The sequence below is a fragment of the Trachurus japonicus genome, chromosome 12 (assembly GCF_045865225.1).
Source record: "Trachurus japonicus isolate A0001 chromosome 12, Traja_1.0".
Lineage (NCBI taxonomy): Eukaryota > Metazoa > Chordata > Actinopteri > Carangiformes > Carangidae > Trachurus > Trachurus japonicus.
Window position 1 is genome coordinate 27438301 of NC_140918.1, and position 14721 is coordinate 27453021.

Sequence of the window (14721 nt, forward strand, 5' to 3'; positions counted from 1 at the left end):
TAAAAGTTTGTTTGATCTAGGGAAGCCGATAAAATATCTTGAACAATAGATGGTTTCACTTTTATATTTGATCATAGGTTTAAATGTGAGGTGACTGTTTAATATTAAATATATGGGGTGTTGCTGGAGCGGACAGGGACGCTGGCTCTGACCGTGTGACTTGTGGTTTTGTCGGGACCACAGACGGTCTGTTTCCCGCTCCACGGTCAGGCGGGTGGGTCAGCTGATAAGACGCTGACTCAGCCCCAACTTGTGGAGTCCAGTCCACCACCACCGGTCGGTGATCAGACATGGCCGCCTCCTCAGACCTGTAGTCCTGATCCTGTCAGACCTGATCCCTCACAGCGGGATCTTTGTCCGGATCCTGGATCTGCTGGAGTCACGAGTTGCTCACGACACCGAAACAGCAGCAGTCACTTCCTCCACAGCAGCTCAGCTCAGAGAGCCGCAGCTCCAGCTCCAGCTCCAGCTCCAGCTCCAGCTCCAGCCTGCAGCGGAGGACAGGACAGGACAGGACAGGACAGGACAGTCGGACCTGGAGGGGACGAGTTTCAGACAGAGACCCACGATGCTTTCTGTGGACCAGGTGAGACAGAGTCTGGACGGCGCGGGACAGACCCACGTCCTCCAGTTCTGGTCGGAGCTGTGTGAGGAGGAGCGGGACGCCTTCCTGCGGGAGCTGTCCCAGCTGGACCTGGACGGGCTGAAGGAGCACTGTGAGGGGGCTGCGGGGGCTGCAGCCGGCCCCGCCGCCAGTCTGGACCAGCACCTGGAGCCGGTCCCGCCGCAGTTCATCGGCAGCGTCCGGAAGAGCGACGCCAGCTGTCTGTCGGCCTGGGAGGATGAGGGTGAGTCTGCGGGGGACAACCGGAGAGGACTGGGAGAAGAGGAAGAGGAGGAAGGGGGGTGGGGGTGGGGGGCAGGTTTGTGAACAACATGGAGTTAGTGTTTTTAAGTCCAGTTCTCTCTGCTCTGCTGGTCTCAGATTCATCACGTGCACAGGTGACACTGATCTCAAATCAGCTGCTCTGACAGGCGATCATGTCTGATATCACTGGTCACTGTATCAACACAGCCAATCAGATCTCCAGACCAAATCAACAGTAGTATCAACATCTGGAAGTCACATTTTGTACCAAACACACGTGAAACTGTTGATTCAGTCACAGAACACACACTTCCATAAATCTGATCAGAGACCAGTGAAGAAGAATTGAAGATTCACCAGTGCTTCATACCAAACAGGAAGTAGATCACTCACTATGGTACATGTTATTTCCCAAAATATGTACAAACATGGAAGAGGGGGTGTTGCTTAAAGTTTGTACAGACTTCATTGTGTATGAGCTGCCCCCTGTTGGAGACTCCTGCCTCACTGCATGGAGACATGACTAAGCCTGGAAAGTAACTGTAGATTTACCTCAGCTTTTTAATTGGTACGTCAGTTCTCGTGACCTCTCAGATTGACCTGTAGACAGAAGAGTTGTTCAAACTTCTTCCATTTCGAGCAGTTGGAGCAATTCTGAAAACTGAACTCTAATGCAGCAGTGTGACACAGTCTAATGTTGTGAATGTCACATCATCTAAAGTTTCTGAAGTGTCAGCAGTAAAAAAAAAAAAAAAAAAAATTGAATGGGATTGAAGTGAGGCTCAGATATATGATGTTGTCAATGCAGCACTGTCCTGAGACCAGTGAACAGCTCGCCTACACCATCGTAAACAGAGTTAAAGGTTAATGCAGCTTATAAAGTTTGATTAAAGTTTGACTCTGAGCTGTGACAGTTTAAAGCAGAGGTGTCAAACATATGGACCATTGGCCAAAACCGGCCCGGCAGAGGCTCCAATCTGGCCCTCAGGATGAATTTAGTGACAATTTGAAATTGCACATATTTTTATCAAGAAATTTCAGGTTGTTCTTCGTATGTTTTGTAAAAGGATAGCTGTAAACTACGGAAGAGGATTAGGGCCACTGTGAAAAAAAGTCAATTCTGACTTTAAACTGAGATTCTGAGAAAAAAATCTTAATTCACTTTATATTTCACAGTGGCCCTAATTCTCTTCCACAGTAAAAATCTTGACAATGTACTAAAACAAAGGGAAAAATTCAAAGTTTTTTCTATTTATACTAGGTTATCATGCTATTATTTTACTGGTCCAGCCCACTCGAGATTAAATTGCACTGTTTGTGGTCCCTAAACTAAAATGAGTTCGACACCTCTGGTTTAAAGGCTTTGATTTGCAAGTCAGTTAAGTTCATCAACATCAAATAGAGCTCACACGTCATCCTCTTTCTTCATCCACAGGGCTGCTGCAGATCTCAGAGAGTCGAGTCGGCGTCCTGCTGCTGGCCGGGGGTCAGGGGACTCGCCTGGGCGTTCAGTATCCCAAAGGGATGTACAACGTCGGGCTGCCCAGCGGCAAAACCCTGTACCAGATCCAGGCAGAGCGGATCCACAAGATCCAGGAGCTGGCAGGGGTCAAGTATGGATCCAAGTGCACCGTGCCCTGGTGAGAGCTCACTGTCACAATCCAAGGTCTCTGTGCAGCGGGGTGGGACGAGTCATTAGTGATCTGTCAGATTTGTGTTTTACGAGCTCATCATAGATTTCACAAAGTCTCTTCTGTGATTTCATCTAAACCACAAGTCTAATGTGCTAATTTGTAAATGAATAGATTGTAATTTGAGTTTGAAGGTGATTGTTAACAGATGGTAGAGAAGCTGAGAGAAAAGTGTGTTTTCATTTATTTAGGTCGTATTCATGATCCACTTCAGTGATGTTTTTGTTGCCAAGCAACTGATCAAAACGACACAGGTTAATTGGAGCAGCTGTGATGGTGTTAAGTGATAACACATGAGTGTTTGTCTCTGTCATGAAGATAACTTGAATAACACATCTTTTTAGTCACCACCTACAGACTCGCTTTTACTGGACTTCCTATTGTCTTTCTTTGATTCCCTGTCTTATAACAGCCTCGGTCTCTTGGTATTGTTTTCATTTCCTTCATGGAACCTTATATATTATTTATATATTATTTTCTTTATTTGATTTCTCACTGTTTTATATATTTCATATCTGTCTCCATTGTTTTTATTTGCTTTTATTGCTTTTTCATCTTATTGTGTTGCAGCAGCGGATCTTTTTCTATCGTTTACTTTTCATGCCCTTTTTATCTCTTCATATCTCTTTTTATCTCACCGATTCCCCCTTTTATTATAATTGCATCATTAAATCATCTTATATTTCACTGTGGTTCCTCCTGGTCTTACAGTAGTTTATGTTCCTCGGTTCTCATGTTGCCTGTGTTTCTTGGGTCCTGATGGGTTTTATGTCACTGTTGTTGATTCGTCTGTCATTTATCTTTGTGTGTTTCTGCTTTTATGTCGCAGTACTTTGCAAATCATTTTTTATTGGTGCTATATAAACAAAGGAATTATAATTTATTATCATTATTAATGTGACAGTGAAAACACCTCTGCTCTGTGGCTCCTCAGGTACATCATGACCAGTGAGTTCACTCTGGCTCCCACTGAGACCTTCTTCAAGGAGAACAACTACTTTGGCCTGGAGCCTTCGAACGTGGTCATGTTTGAGCAGCGGATGATCCCGGCCGTGACCTTTGATGGAAAGGTCATCCTGCAGGGGAAAGGGAAGATAGCCATGGCTCCAGGTGAGGACACGTCAGCTGATGTAGAGACCCAACACACACGCTGTCAGTCACACGATGCGTTCAGGACCGTGTCTCTGCTTCTGTCTGTCAGACGGTAACGGTGGTCTGTACCAGGCTCTGGTGGACAACAAGGTGCTGGAGGACATGAAGAAGAGAGGGGTGGAGTACCTGCACGTCTACTGTGTGGACAACATCCTGGTCAAGATGGCCGACCCCGTCTTCATCGGGTTCTGTGTGAGCAAAGGAGCCGACTGTGGAGCCAAGGTGCAGTAACTTCACTCAGTGGTGTAGAGCCAGAGTCTGTCACATGACAGTTTAGAGTCACTATTTAAAGGGATAGTTCAACATTTTGGTAACTTCTCCTACTGCCATAATCCCTATAGTCATAGCAGTAGGTTCATGACCTTTAATTATTGGTGCATGTTGTTTTGAGATCTGCGGGGCAGAGACGTGAGCCGCTCAGCGAACACAATGGAGGTGAACGTTACATTGCCCCCTGTCCCTCATCAAACTCATCAAATACACAATCCAACAACTCTAAAACACTCTTGTGGACAAGTTGTGACCTGCACATTCACCACGCTATGAGATAATCATGTATAATCATGCAACATTACGACACATGACGCAAATACTCAGAACTACTCCAATTGCAATTCGAAATCACTCCATCCAGCAGCCGTGTCTGGAATGTTGCTCCGGCTACGCATTTGCCTCGAAAACAACTCTGTCTCATAATGTTACATTATTATTTAATAGTGTGGTTGAACTATCCCTTTAACCTAATGTTCATGACTTTGGACTGTGGGAGGAAGCCGGAGAACCTGGAGGAAACCCACACAGGGCCACAGGTAGAACTTGCAAACTCCACCCAGAAAGATCTGAGGCATGGGGATCAAACCCAGAACCTTCCTGCTGAGAGGGGAAGGTGCTAACCACTGCACCACCGTGCCACCCCCAACTCGATTCACCATGACCCAAAACATTCTGTTATTTCAAATAGATGAAATTATATTTCACACACAGAGACACCTGACCCAAAAGCTGGACTCATTATTGTACACATATGGCCGAACTTTGAATTTCTGTCCATTGTTGTCTCACCATCATCGTGTCTCAGGTGGTGGAGAAGGCGTACGCTGCCGAGCCGGTGGGCGTGGTCTGCAGGGTGCAGGGCGTCACCCAGGTGGTGGAGTACAGTGAGATCCAACCGGAGACGGCCGAACTCCGAGGACCTGGAGGAGAGCTGGTCTACAGTGCTGGAAACATCTGTATCCACTTCTTCACCAGGGCTTTCCTGCAGGACGTAGCAGAGTAAGAACCAATATTGTCACAAAGATCAACAGGACACGCCCACTTTTTGTAAAGGTCAGAGTTTGACTGGTTGTCGGTCTGGCTGATGATCAGAGCTGATATACAGCGGTGACCAAAATTTATTAGAATAGCTGACATACCTGACCTATTCTGATGGACACATGATTTTGTTTCATAATGTTCAAGATGGTCGCTCTGAGTGCAATCAGATAAAGTGAGTCCTACTGTTTTTATCAACTTTTATATTCAATATTTGGTGTGTCCACCTTTTGCAGTAATTACAGCAGCACATTTCTCTGGCATAGTATCTGTATACTTCCTAAGAACTTCAACACTTATGTCATCCCATGTCTTCTGCTACTGAAGCCAAAGGTTTTCCCTTGATTGTAGAATAGATCTGTCCAGTTTATTTTCTAACTCATCCCAAATTTGCTCGATGGGGTTGAGGTCCAGACTTTGTAAATAATTTAGCTTCTTCTGTGGAGGAACATGATTGTGTGACGCTGACAGTGAAATAGGAAATAGCCTTGCTTGTTTTTTTTATAAGGAAAACTACCTAAATCTTCTGGCTCTATTCTATGGTTTATAGTGCAAAATTAAATGTCAAGTGCTCTAGTAATTTTGGCCACCACTGTTAGTAGCTTTAGGATTATTGGAAACATATTAATTTAAAACCAATCACTGATCAATGAACAGCTGTGGTTTTAGTGAGGAAGTCACTAAAAGAAGCAGAGAGCTGTGAGCAGAACTAGTGTAAGGTTAAATGTACAAGCTGCTGGATGATGAAGAAAAATCTAAATAAATCAGAGTTAGAGCCCTTCTTCCTTTAAAGTCATAAGGCCCTGTTGGTAGACTCATTACACCTTCACAGCACTGATCTCCTTCACCCTATGGTGTAGTGTAGATCTTAAAGCTTTCCCCCGCCATGTTATTGGATGGGATGTCAGCCAAGCTAAAGAGACTCAAAGTACATCTTTTTACAATATGTTTGGACAAACCCTGTAACTGATCTTTCTTTGACGTCATTGGGTCCTGAACAGGAAGTTTAAAGGGAAACTGAAACAACACGTCGCTCTCAAGAAAGTGCCCTTTGTGGACTCACAGGGGAACCAGGTCAAACCCACCAAACCCAACGGCATAAAGATGGAGAAGTTTGTTTTTGACGTCTTTCCATTCTCCAGGTATCGTTCGTTGATGATTGTTTCTTCCCTCATTCACTTCCACTGTTTAACTTCACATGAAACTAACTACAGCTGAAACATTTACTCTGTGTCTTGAAGGAACTTTGTTGCGTTTGAGGTCGTCAGAGAAGATGAGTTTTCCCCTCTGAAAAACGCCGACGGAGCAGCCACGGACACCCCGACCGTGGCCCGCAACTCCCTCCTGGCTCAGCACTGCCGCTGGGCCGCAGCCGCCGGGGCCGAGCTGCTGGACCAGCACGGGACCCCCGTCCCTCCCAGAGCCAGGTCAGAGAGAGGCCCTGTACAACAGTGGTTCTCAAAGTGGTCCCCAACTTTTTCTTGAAATTTTACCACTTTTCCTCTAATTCTTTTTTTTTAGTTTTTTTTTGAGAAACTTTACCACTTTTTTCTAGGTTTTTTTTTTTTGGGGGGGAGAATTTTTACCACTTTTTTCTAAATGTTTAAACATTGTTGGAGAAATGATACCATTTTTTTCCAGAAGTCTCTCTCTACAATATTTCCAAAGTTTCACGCTATTGGTCCTAATTTGAATGTACATTGACTAAAAAAGTATCGTTCTTAAGTCAAAATTTTGTCCAGTGGGGGTCCGTGGTCTAATTTGTATCAATTTAGTCGTCCTTGATGTATAAAAGTTTGAGAACCACACTGCTGTACAACACCCTGCAGTAACATACAGCACCAAACTGATCACCTGCTGGACCTAGAGTCACATACTGTAGTCTCATCTGTCCAGATGTGTGTTCATCCTTTCCTCCAGTCAAATTAGTTTGGGGAAGTTGACCACTCCCATCATGTAACAGTGATTCTGCAGAGTGATGTCATGAGTCAGAGACTGGAAATAATCTTATATTTATCTCTGTGTGTGTGTGTGTGTGTGTGTGTGTTTTCTCCTTGCAGTGACAGTTCTCCAGCTCAGTGTGAGATTTCACCACTTGTCTCTTACTTTGGAGAGGTGAGGACAGACATTTTAATCTGACAGAGCTTCCTGATTGGTGTTAAAGTTGCAACTGGAAACAAGAGTTGCAATCATTTGTTGTGTTTGTCATTGGGTTTGCCAAACATTACATCGTATTGTGGTGAGCAATGGAGGACTTATCATATATGTCTTATGAAGTAAATTAAAAGATGTTTTTCTTTTAAGAGAGAGAATTATCTCCTCTTGACTTTTTCCTTGTGAATTCCTATCAAGGAGAAGTAGTTTGGATTATTTTTGACTTTTGTACCACAGCCAAATAAGAGGAAGTCCTCATCCTGGCCTCTGCTTTATTTTTATTTTTTAATTCAAAACTTTGTTTCACATTACAAAACAGTTGTTCAAAATAATATGTAATATATAAAGCACTTTTATGGTATAGGCCAGGGGGAATGGCCTCTGCTTTATTTGTTCAGTGGTTGGTTGAAGCGCCACCTGGTGCCTCCTTGTGGACAGGAGGGGATATGGATGTCTAATGTCGGTGAAACCAATATGTCAGTAACCCCACTGAGTGAGCTGTGATTTAACCAGCTCTCCTTCTTCTCCTCCTCCTCCTGCAGGGTCTGGAGCTGCTCAGAGGGAAGACCCTGACCACCCCGTTCATCCTGGATGAGAGACGGGCCAAAGAGCTGCAGTGATGACCAGCAGCTGATCTCAAAACAGTGAAGACAATCTCTACGTGTCTGAGGAATGAGCAACTGTTTAAATACAGTTCAAGTGTGAATGTACTGTAATGATGGACAAATCAAACCTCTGATTCATCTCATGTAACTGTCACGTGATGTGATCACTTGAAAACAATAAGGGAGCAACAACAATCTAAAGGAATTTACATAAAGACTGTTTTGTTTGTGTCCTCTCTTCTCTCCTCCACCTGGTCAACTTAAAGCTCCTACAGTCACATTTCAGCAGTCTCAGGACACATTGGACACACATAGTGTTAGGGTTTACTTAACATAAGACACAATCAAACTAAACTTAAATTAAGAAACCAAGAAGGTAGCTAGGTAGAGTTTCCAAACTTGCCCATCAGGGATGTTAATTAATTATTATGAATTATGGGTTGATGGTAATTGTCATTAAATATAGCCTACAGGCAAACTATTAAATGACCACTGCAGAGGCAAAAGCAAATCAAACTGCTCTGCAGCATCTGACTTTTCCTGTCAGAAACACACATATGCAGGACAACAACTCTAACATTCCGTTTTCTGTAGCTAAATAAGGAAGAAAAACAGAAAAAAACAAAAAAAAATTAGTCTGTACTAATGAATAATGCACAAAGAAACAAAATCACATTAATACAAAAGAAACTTCAACAAATCATCAAGTTGCGCGGGCAACAAACACCACGCCATTACGTCATCGACGTCGACGGAAGAAGGTCGGTCACGTGCCGTGGAAGACGACAACAATAACAAATGCGTTAAATGGAGCGGAGTGTTCGGTGTTAGAGCAGCGTCTCTCGCCACAGCCCGCTCTTATGTAACTGGTTTGCGTCCATTCATTCTGTTTTCTAGTTCAATAATTGTTTTTAATCGCTCGACACTGACACGGACGGCTCAGCAGCAGCAACAGACGCTACAGACGCGACCGTGGGACCGTTAATTCCGTGACGCCGCCGCCGCCTCGCAGCTCCGCGGTGACGGGACTCTGTGTTCCGATGAGCCGGGGCAGTTGACGGCGCTGGGTCGCTCTCTAACGCTCAGTGGTCGGTCACCGTCCACTCCAGCCCTGATGGCGGCTCTATCATGCTGCTAGGACCATGTTCAAAAATGTGTTCGGCTCAGGGTTTCTGGTGAGAACAGCTCATGTGATTCTGACATGGGTCATAACGTTGATTCTCTTCCTACACGACACAGGTAAGAGACATTTACATCAAGCTCCTTCAGGGTGGTTCTCTGAGTCCGGTGCACTGCGTCCCTCAGGTTTACCTCACAGATGCTCGATTTAAGTAACATTTTCTGCATTTTAAAAGCCATAAATTGATGGATCCATGTGTATTTGGATTATAAAACACAAAAAACGATAGACGTCTTTCTTATTTATTTTTTATGGGTTGCTAAGGAGTAGATGACAGCCACATATGTCACTGTTGACCAGAATCACTTTTTCATTCAATTTAAAACAAATAAACAATTGCAATTAACCTCTCTTTTTATTAATATAATAATGTTCCTGACTACATTAACCAAAACAATACAAAAAACTGAGAAAAAAATTGGTATATTATGTATAATATATTATATTTGTGAAATAGCAATATTTTATCATGCCCCCATTGTTCAACCATCATTTCCCCCGTTTTAAATAATAATGGTTCAGTTCAACATCCTCAGCACTGAGAAAGTGACATCACTCGTCTTATAAAGAACATACTGCAAAAAGAGGAAAGTGTTAGCATCTTTTTTGACATTATATATTTCATTGCTTTTGACATAGTCAAGCTCAACCTTTCAACTCCATTATATGAATAAATGAAAAATAAGCAATCATGTTGAAAAATATATATAGTTTCATGATTTCCTGAAGTCATGTGATGCTACATGCCCTGGCTTATTAGGATTTCTGGCTAATTTTAGCCAAAATCTTTAACCCTGTAACAAAACACTGTTAGAGGATTGAGTCATTGTTACACGGTTGAAAGTTAAAAAAATAAAATAAAAATCAGACAGCCCAAAGTGCACCGACTTGAGAGAATCACCCACACAGATGTTAGTGGAGGGGTCCAGCTGCTGTTCAGACCCGTCTGGACCTGAGTGTGTGTTACTGAGTGTTTGTGTGTGTGTTGCTGTTGTAGAGCTGAGGAAGCAGGAGGAGACGGGCCAGCTGGTCCAGCCGGTGCTCTTCGTCCTGCTGGTGCTGGTGTCGGTGCTGCTCTATTTCGCCGTCTCTCTGATGGACCCGGGCTTCATCCTGTCTGACGACAGCGATTTACAGGTGATGACTGAGTCTGATGAATGTTTCTGACACCGTCACAGAAGTCTGTTCAGCCAGTGGACAGATGTTACATGGGACACTATCAGGATAAAGATCTTCGTGAGATATCATAATGATTATATTAAAATGACCTGTAATCATTTAATCAACACCTACATCCTCCCTGACCTAGCAAAAGTTGATGGATTCAGATGACAGCATCTCTGGCATTGCAGGTGTATTGTGTTGCAGTGCAGGTGTTGTGCATTTGATCTGGAGTCAGTTCATCTCTATGCAGGGGGAAGGGACTTATTATATTACAGATAACCTTTACACTGAGAGAGGTTTGTGTTGGTCAGGATGTTGGAATGTGAGGTAGAGTCATACAAAGACTTTTATCTTATGGTAAACACAGCAGCCCCGATAGACAGATAATGATAAAGACTGAGTGTGTGTGCTTCAGAAACCCTGTGAAGAAGAAGAAGAAGAAGAAGAAGAAGAAGAAGAAGAAGAAGAAGAAGAAGAAGAAGAAGAAGAAGAAGAAGAAGAAGAAGAAGAAGAAGAAGAAGATTGTTAGGGAGAAATTCTGAGTTGATGCAGGAAGAAGAAGCACCAGAGTCCTGGATGTCTTTATACTGACGAAGATTATTAGGCTGGATCCATCAAGGAGAACAGAAGAGTCATCAACACAACATGAGTGCGTGATGCCACCTCAATTCTGAGGGCCAAACAGCAAAGTTAAGATTCTTACACTAGAAAGGTGGACCGAGCCTGCAAGGGGAGATGTGTTAACATCCTATTGGCTATTGTGCATAAACATTAAAAGGATAGTTCAACATTTTGGCAAATTGGCCCATTGCCATAATCCCTATAGTTTTAGCAGTAGGTTTGTTACCTTTAATTGTCGGTGCAAGCTATTTTTAGAACGGTGGAGCAGAGCCGCGAACTGCTCAGAGCTACGCTACGGATGCGCATAAGCAGTTTTGCAAGAATTTACCTCTAAAACAACTCTGTCTCATAACGTTCTGTTATTATCTCATAGCGTGGTGAATGTGCAGGTCACAACTTGTCCATTAGAGCGTTTTGGAGTTGTTGGATTGTGTATTTGATGAGTTTGATGAGGGAAACCAAGAAATCCCATTAGCCTCCGTAGCGTAGCTCTGAGCAGCTCGCAGCTCTGCTCCGCCGTTCTAAAAATAACTTGCACCGACAATTAAAAGTAACAAACCTACTCCTAAAACTATAGGGATTATGGCAGTGGGCCAATTTGCCAAAATGTTGAACTATCCCTTTAAGATAAAGATTCACACCTCCTAGATAAGGGGAGAACAACAGTGGTTTCTCTCCCTCACACAAAGTGTAATCCAGTGACAGCACTCGTTATCACCTAGCTCTACAGCTGTGTCTGAAAAACTGCCAAAGAGTGAGATTTGCGAGGCAAGAGGAGGGAACGTGGCCTTGGCGTGTTTCTGGGAGAGAATGTGGGGCAGATAACTGTCTCTAGCAGTAAATCTCAGAAAGGGGCATCTAATGCTTAGCTCTCAACTATAAAGACAGAGGGATTGACCTTTAACCACACAAACTACACAGAGAAGTGTAACAATGATGATGATGAGCTGCTGTTTGAAAAGCTGGAGCTGAAAACCAGTCCTTTGTTCCCTGTGTTGTTCCAGTTCACGCTGGGAGTGACGGAGGAGCAGCAGGACATGATCCCACCCACCACCAAGTCCCTGAGACAGCGCCGCTGTGGCCACTGTCTGCTGCAGGTACACCCCCCACACACACACACACACACACACACACACACACACCACCACCACCACCCACTGGTCTTGTGTTATTGTATCACTCAGGTTAACACAGTCAGAGTACTTTTCATCTTCTTTGTATGTTTGAGGTCACACAGATGGAGAACAAGTCAGACAAGTAGCGTTTTGGTCCGAGGGGTTGGTTACAGTGGGTGTGGAGTCAGTCATCTGTCATCTCTCCGTAGTACCAGTGTCAAGCTCAGCTGAAATGTGACTCCTGCCTACAGCACTTAAAGGATCCTTCAGCGGTATAAAGTAACAGCTGCACAGCTCTACGTTACACACTCATTCTACACAAAACACCACACAAAGGAGCAGGAGTCCGGTCCCTGCGCATCACGGTGATTGGATGTGGGTCACGACACAATGTCCACGGCCTCAGAGACTCTCAGATCTGTTGTCAGGTCCGATCACACAGTACGTTTTAATGCCTGTGTTAAAAGCTGATGACTGAACTTTAAACTGTGACCTCAGCTTCACCGAATGGAGGAAAGTAAAAGATTTCACCTGTGACATCAGCAGAGTTCACCTCTGTGATACAAATGCTCATATAGAGAGTTTCAGCTGTTCTTAGTAGCTCATCTTTTACAGAGGCTCTTCACTAATGTTGAAATTAAAGGACAATTCCAGGCAAATTCAACCTGGGGCTCTAGTTTCCTAATATTTTAGGTCTAAAAAAAATGAATCTGAAGATTTTCTTTTTAATGTCTCCTGTTATGCAGTAGTTCTGTCTGTCCCCGCATCACCACAGCAGCGTATAATGGGAGCGGACGGATCTTAGGCTGTTTACATCCCACGAAACTGCAATTTCCTTCCACAGACAACCTCAGATGGCTATTCAAACATACACTGAGGGATTTGTTTACTTCAAGAAAGTCATAGCTTGATGAATGTGCAGGTCACAACTTCTCCACAGGAGTGTTTTGGAGTTGTTGGATTGTGTATTTGATGAGTTTGATGAGGGACAGGGGACCTGTACCATTCACCTCTGTTGTGTTCGCTGAGCAGCTCACGTCTCTGCCCCGCTGATCTCAAAACAACATGCACCGATAATTAAAGGTAATGAACCTACTACTATGACTATAGGGATTATGGCAGTAGATGAATTTGCCAAAATGTTGAATTACCCCTTTAACAAACATGTTCCAGGTTTTGTGGGAAATAAACAGCCTAAGAACCGTCTGCTCCATTATTCGCTGCAGTGGCGATGCAGGGACAGACACAACTACTGCATTAAAAAGAAAATATTCTTTTCGACCTAAACTATTAGGAAACTAGAGCTCCAGGTTGAATTTGCCTGGAATTGTCCTTTAAATAACGTATCCGGTATTTTAAAGCAGACCTCAGTATGTGTGTCCAATAAACGCCCTGACCTTTGTTCCAAGCAGCAGCCAATGAGATCGAAGCACTGCCAGACGTGTCAGCACTGCGTGCGGCGCTACGACCACCACTGTCCCTGGATCGAGAACTGCGTGGGCGAGAGGAACCACCGCTGGTTCGTGCTGTACCTGGCCGTCCAGCTGCTGGTGCTGCTGTGGGGGCTGCACATCGCCTGGTCAGTACCGCGCAGGTCTCACGTTGCCGCAGCGATGCCTCGTCCTCCGCACGTCTCACCCGCTCACCCTCCTCTGTCTCTCCTCAGGACCGGCTTCAGCTCGGCGCCCGCCTGGCCGCTGTGGCTGCGCACCAACGGCGTGCTGCTGGCCGTGGCGGCGCTGGTGGCGTTGCTGTCGCTGGTGGTGCTGCTGCTGCTGGGCTCACACCTCTACCTGGTCTCCCTCAACACCACCACCTGGGAGTTCATGTCGCGCCACCGCATCTCCTACCTCAAACACTGCGGCGCCGACGAGAACCCGTTCGACCGCGGCACCTTCCACAACCTCTGGGGTTTCTTCTGCGTGTGGGGCACCGTGGTGTGGGAGCAGGTGTACTTCAGGGAGGGCAGCGACCAGGTCTAGGACCAGGTCTAGGACCAGGTCTAGGACCAGGTCTAGGGCCAGGTCTAGGACCAGGTCTAGGGCCAGGTCTAGGACCAGGTCTAGGACCAGGTCTAGGGCCAGGTCTAGGACCAGGTCTAGGACCAGGTCTAGGACCAGGTCTAGGACCAGGTCTAGGACCAGGTCTAGGGCCAGGTCTAGGGCCAGGACGGACACACTGAGGAGACTCCTGACCACAATCTGAGGGGTGGGCTGTCCCTGTGTGTGGTTGACCTTTACATAGACGCCTGTGTTGTGTGATGACATCACTTCCCTTCCTGCTGAACATCTCCTACTTCCAGCTCTTCTTGCTGTCGATCCGTTCCACTCTGCTACATCTGAATGAAGACAGTGTTTCCTGAACAAACCTCTGTGGAGCAGCTTCTCCTGGTTCCACCTGTAGTTGAGCAGGAATCCTCCACAGCCTGCTGCACCTCACTAGTCTCGTTTACATGCGGCTTTTTCCTCAATCTGATTGAAAACAGTCAGATTAAATGAATCTTATTCGATCTGTATACATGACCGCTAAATAAAGCGATCCACATTCAGTCCGCCTATACATGGCCCCAGCTGAAGCTGATTACTGCTGTGAGACTGACCGCTGTGAGTGTTTTGGGATGGAGGCGGGGCTTACGACAGTTATAAGTGCTTTCACGTCTTTCACGAGTCTCCAAACCAGAAACGTCTTTAACAACACCGTGAAAAGTCGCTAGATTTGTCGCTAGTCATTTTTGTCAAAGAAAAGTCACCAGATTTAAAATCGCCAAGTTGGCAACACTGCTTTGACTTTCCTATTTCCTGTTTCCTACATCAATACGTGACTCCTACGTACTAGGGCGGGCATGCGCAGGATGAATAAT

The 14721-nt window shown here is 45.0% G+C and overlaps 2 protein-coding genes across 4 annotated transcripts; both read left to right on the forward strand.

Moving 5' to 3' along the window:
* Positions 1-276: 276 nt before the first annotated feature.
* uap1l1 (UDP-N-acetylglucosamine pyrophosphorylase 1 like 1) lies at positions 277-8075 on the forward strand. 2 transcript variants are annotated; one of them, XM_085794081.1, is made up of 9 exons: positions 277-848; positions 2304-2508; positions 3494-3669; positions 3761-3933; positions 4790-4983; positions 6024-6164; positions 6264-6449; positions 7083-7137; positions 7719-8075. In XM_085794081.1, exons 1-9 carry the CDS (start codon positions 569-571, stop codon positions 7794-7796), a joined length of 1488 nt encoding a protein of 495 aa, XP_085650207.1. In that variant the 5' UTR covers positions 277-568; the 3' UTR covers positions 7797-8075. The 2 variants fall into 2 exon arrangements, with proteins under 2 accessions (XP_085650207.1, XP_085650208.1); XM_085794082.1 differs by having other exon boundaries at positions 7089-7137; positions 7719-8010.
* Positions 8076-8523: 448 nt separating this feature from the next.
* zdhhc12b (zDHHC palmitoyltransferase 12b) lies at positions 8524-14307 on the forward strand. Of its 2 annotated transcripts, XM_085794083.1 has the most exons (6): positions 8524-9020; positions 9959-10098; positions 11751-11843; positions 13274-13440; positions 13528-13849; positions 14030-14307. In XM_085794083.1, exons 1-5 carry the CDS (start codon positions 8924-8926, stop codon positions 13841-13843), a joined length of 813 nt encoding a protein of 270 aa, XP_085650209.1. In that variant the 5' UTR covers positions 8524-8923; the 3' UTR covers positions 13844-13849; positions 14030-14307. The 2 variants fall into 2 exon arrangements, with proteins under 2 accessions (XP_085650209.1, XP_085650210.1); XM_085794084.1 differs by lacking the exon at positions 11751-11843 and having other exon boundaries at positions 8848-9020.
* The last annotated feature ends 414 nt before the right edge of the window (positions 14308-14721 follow it).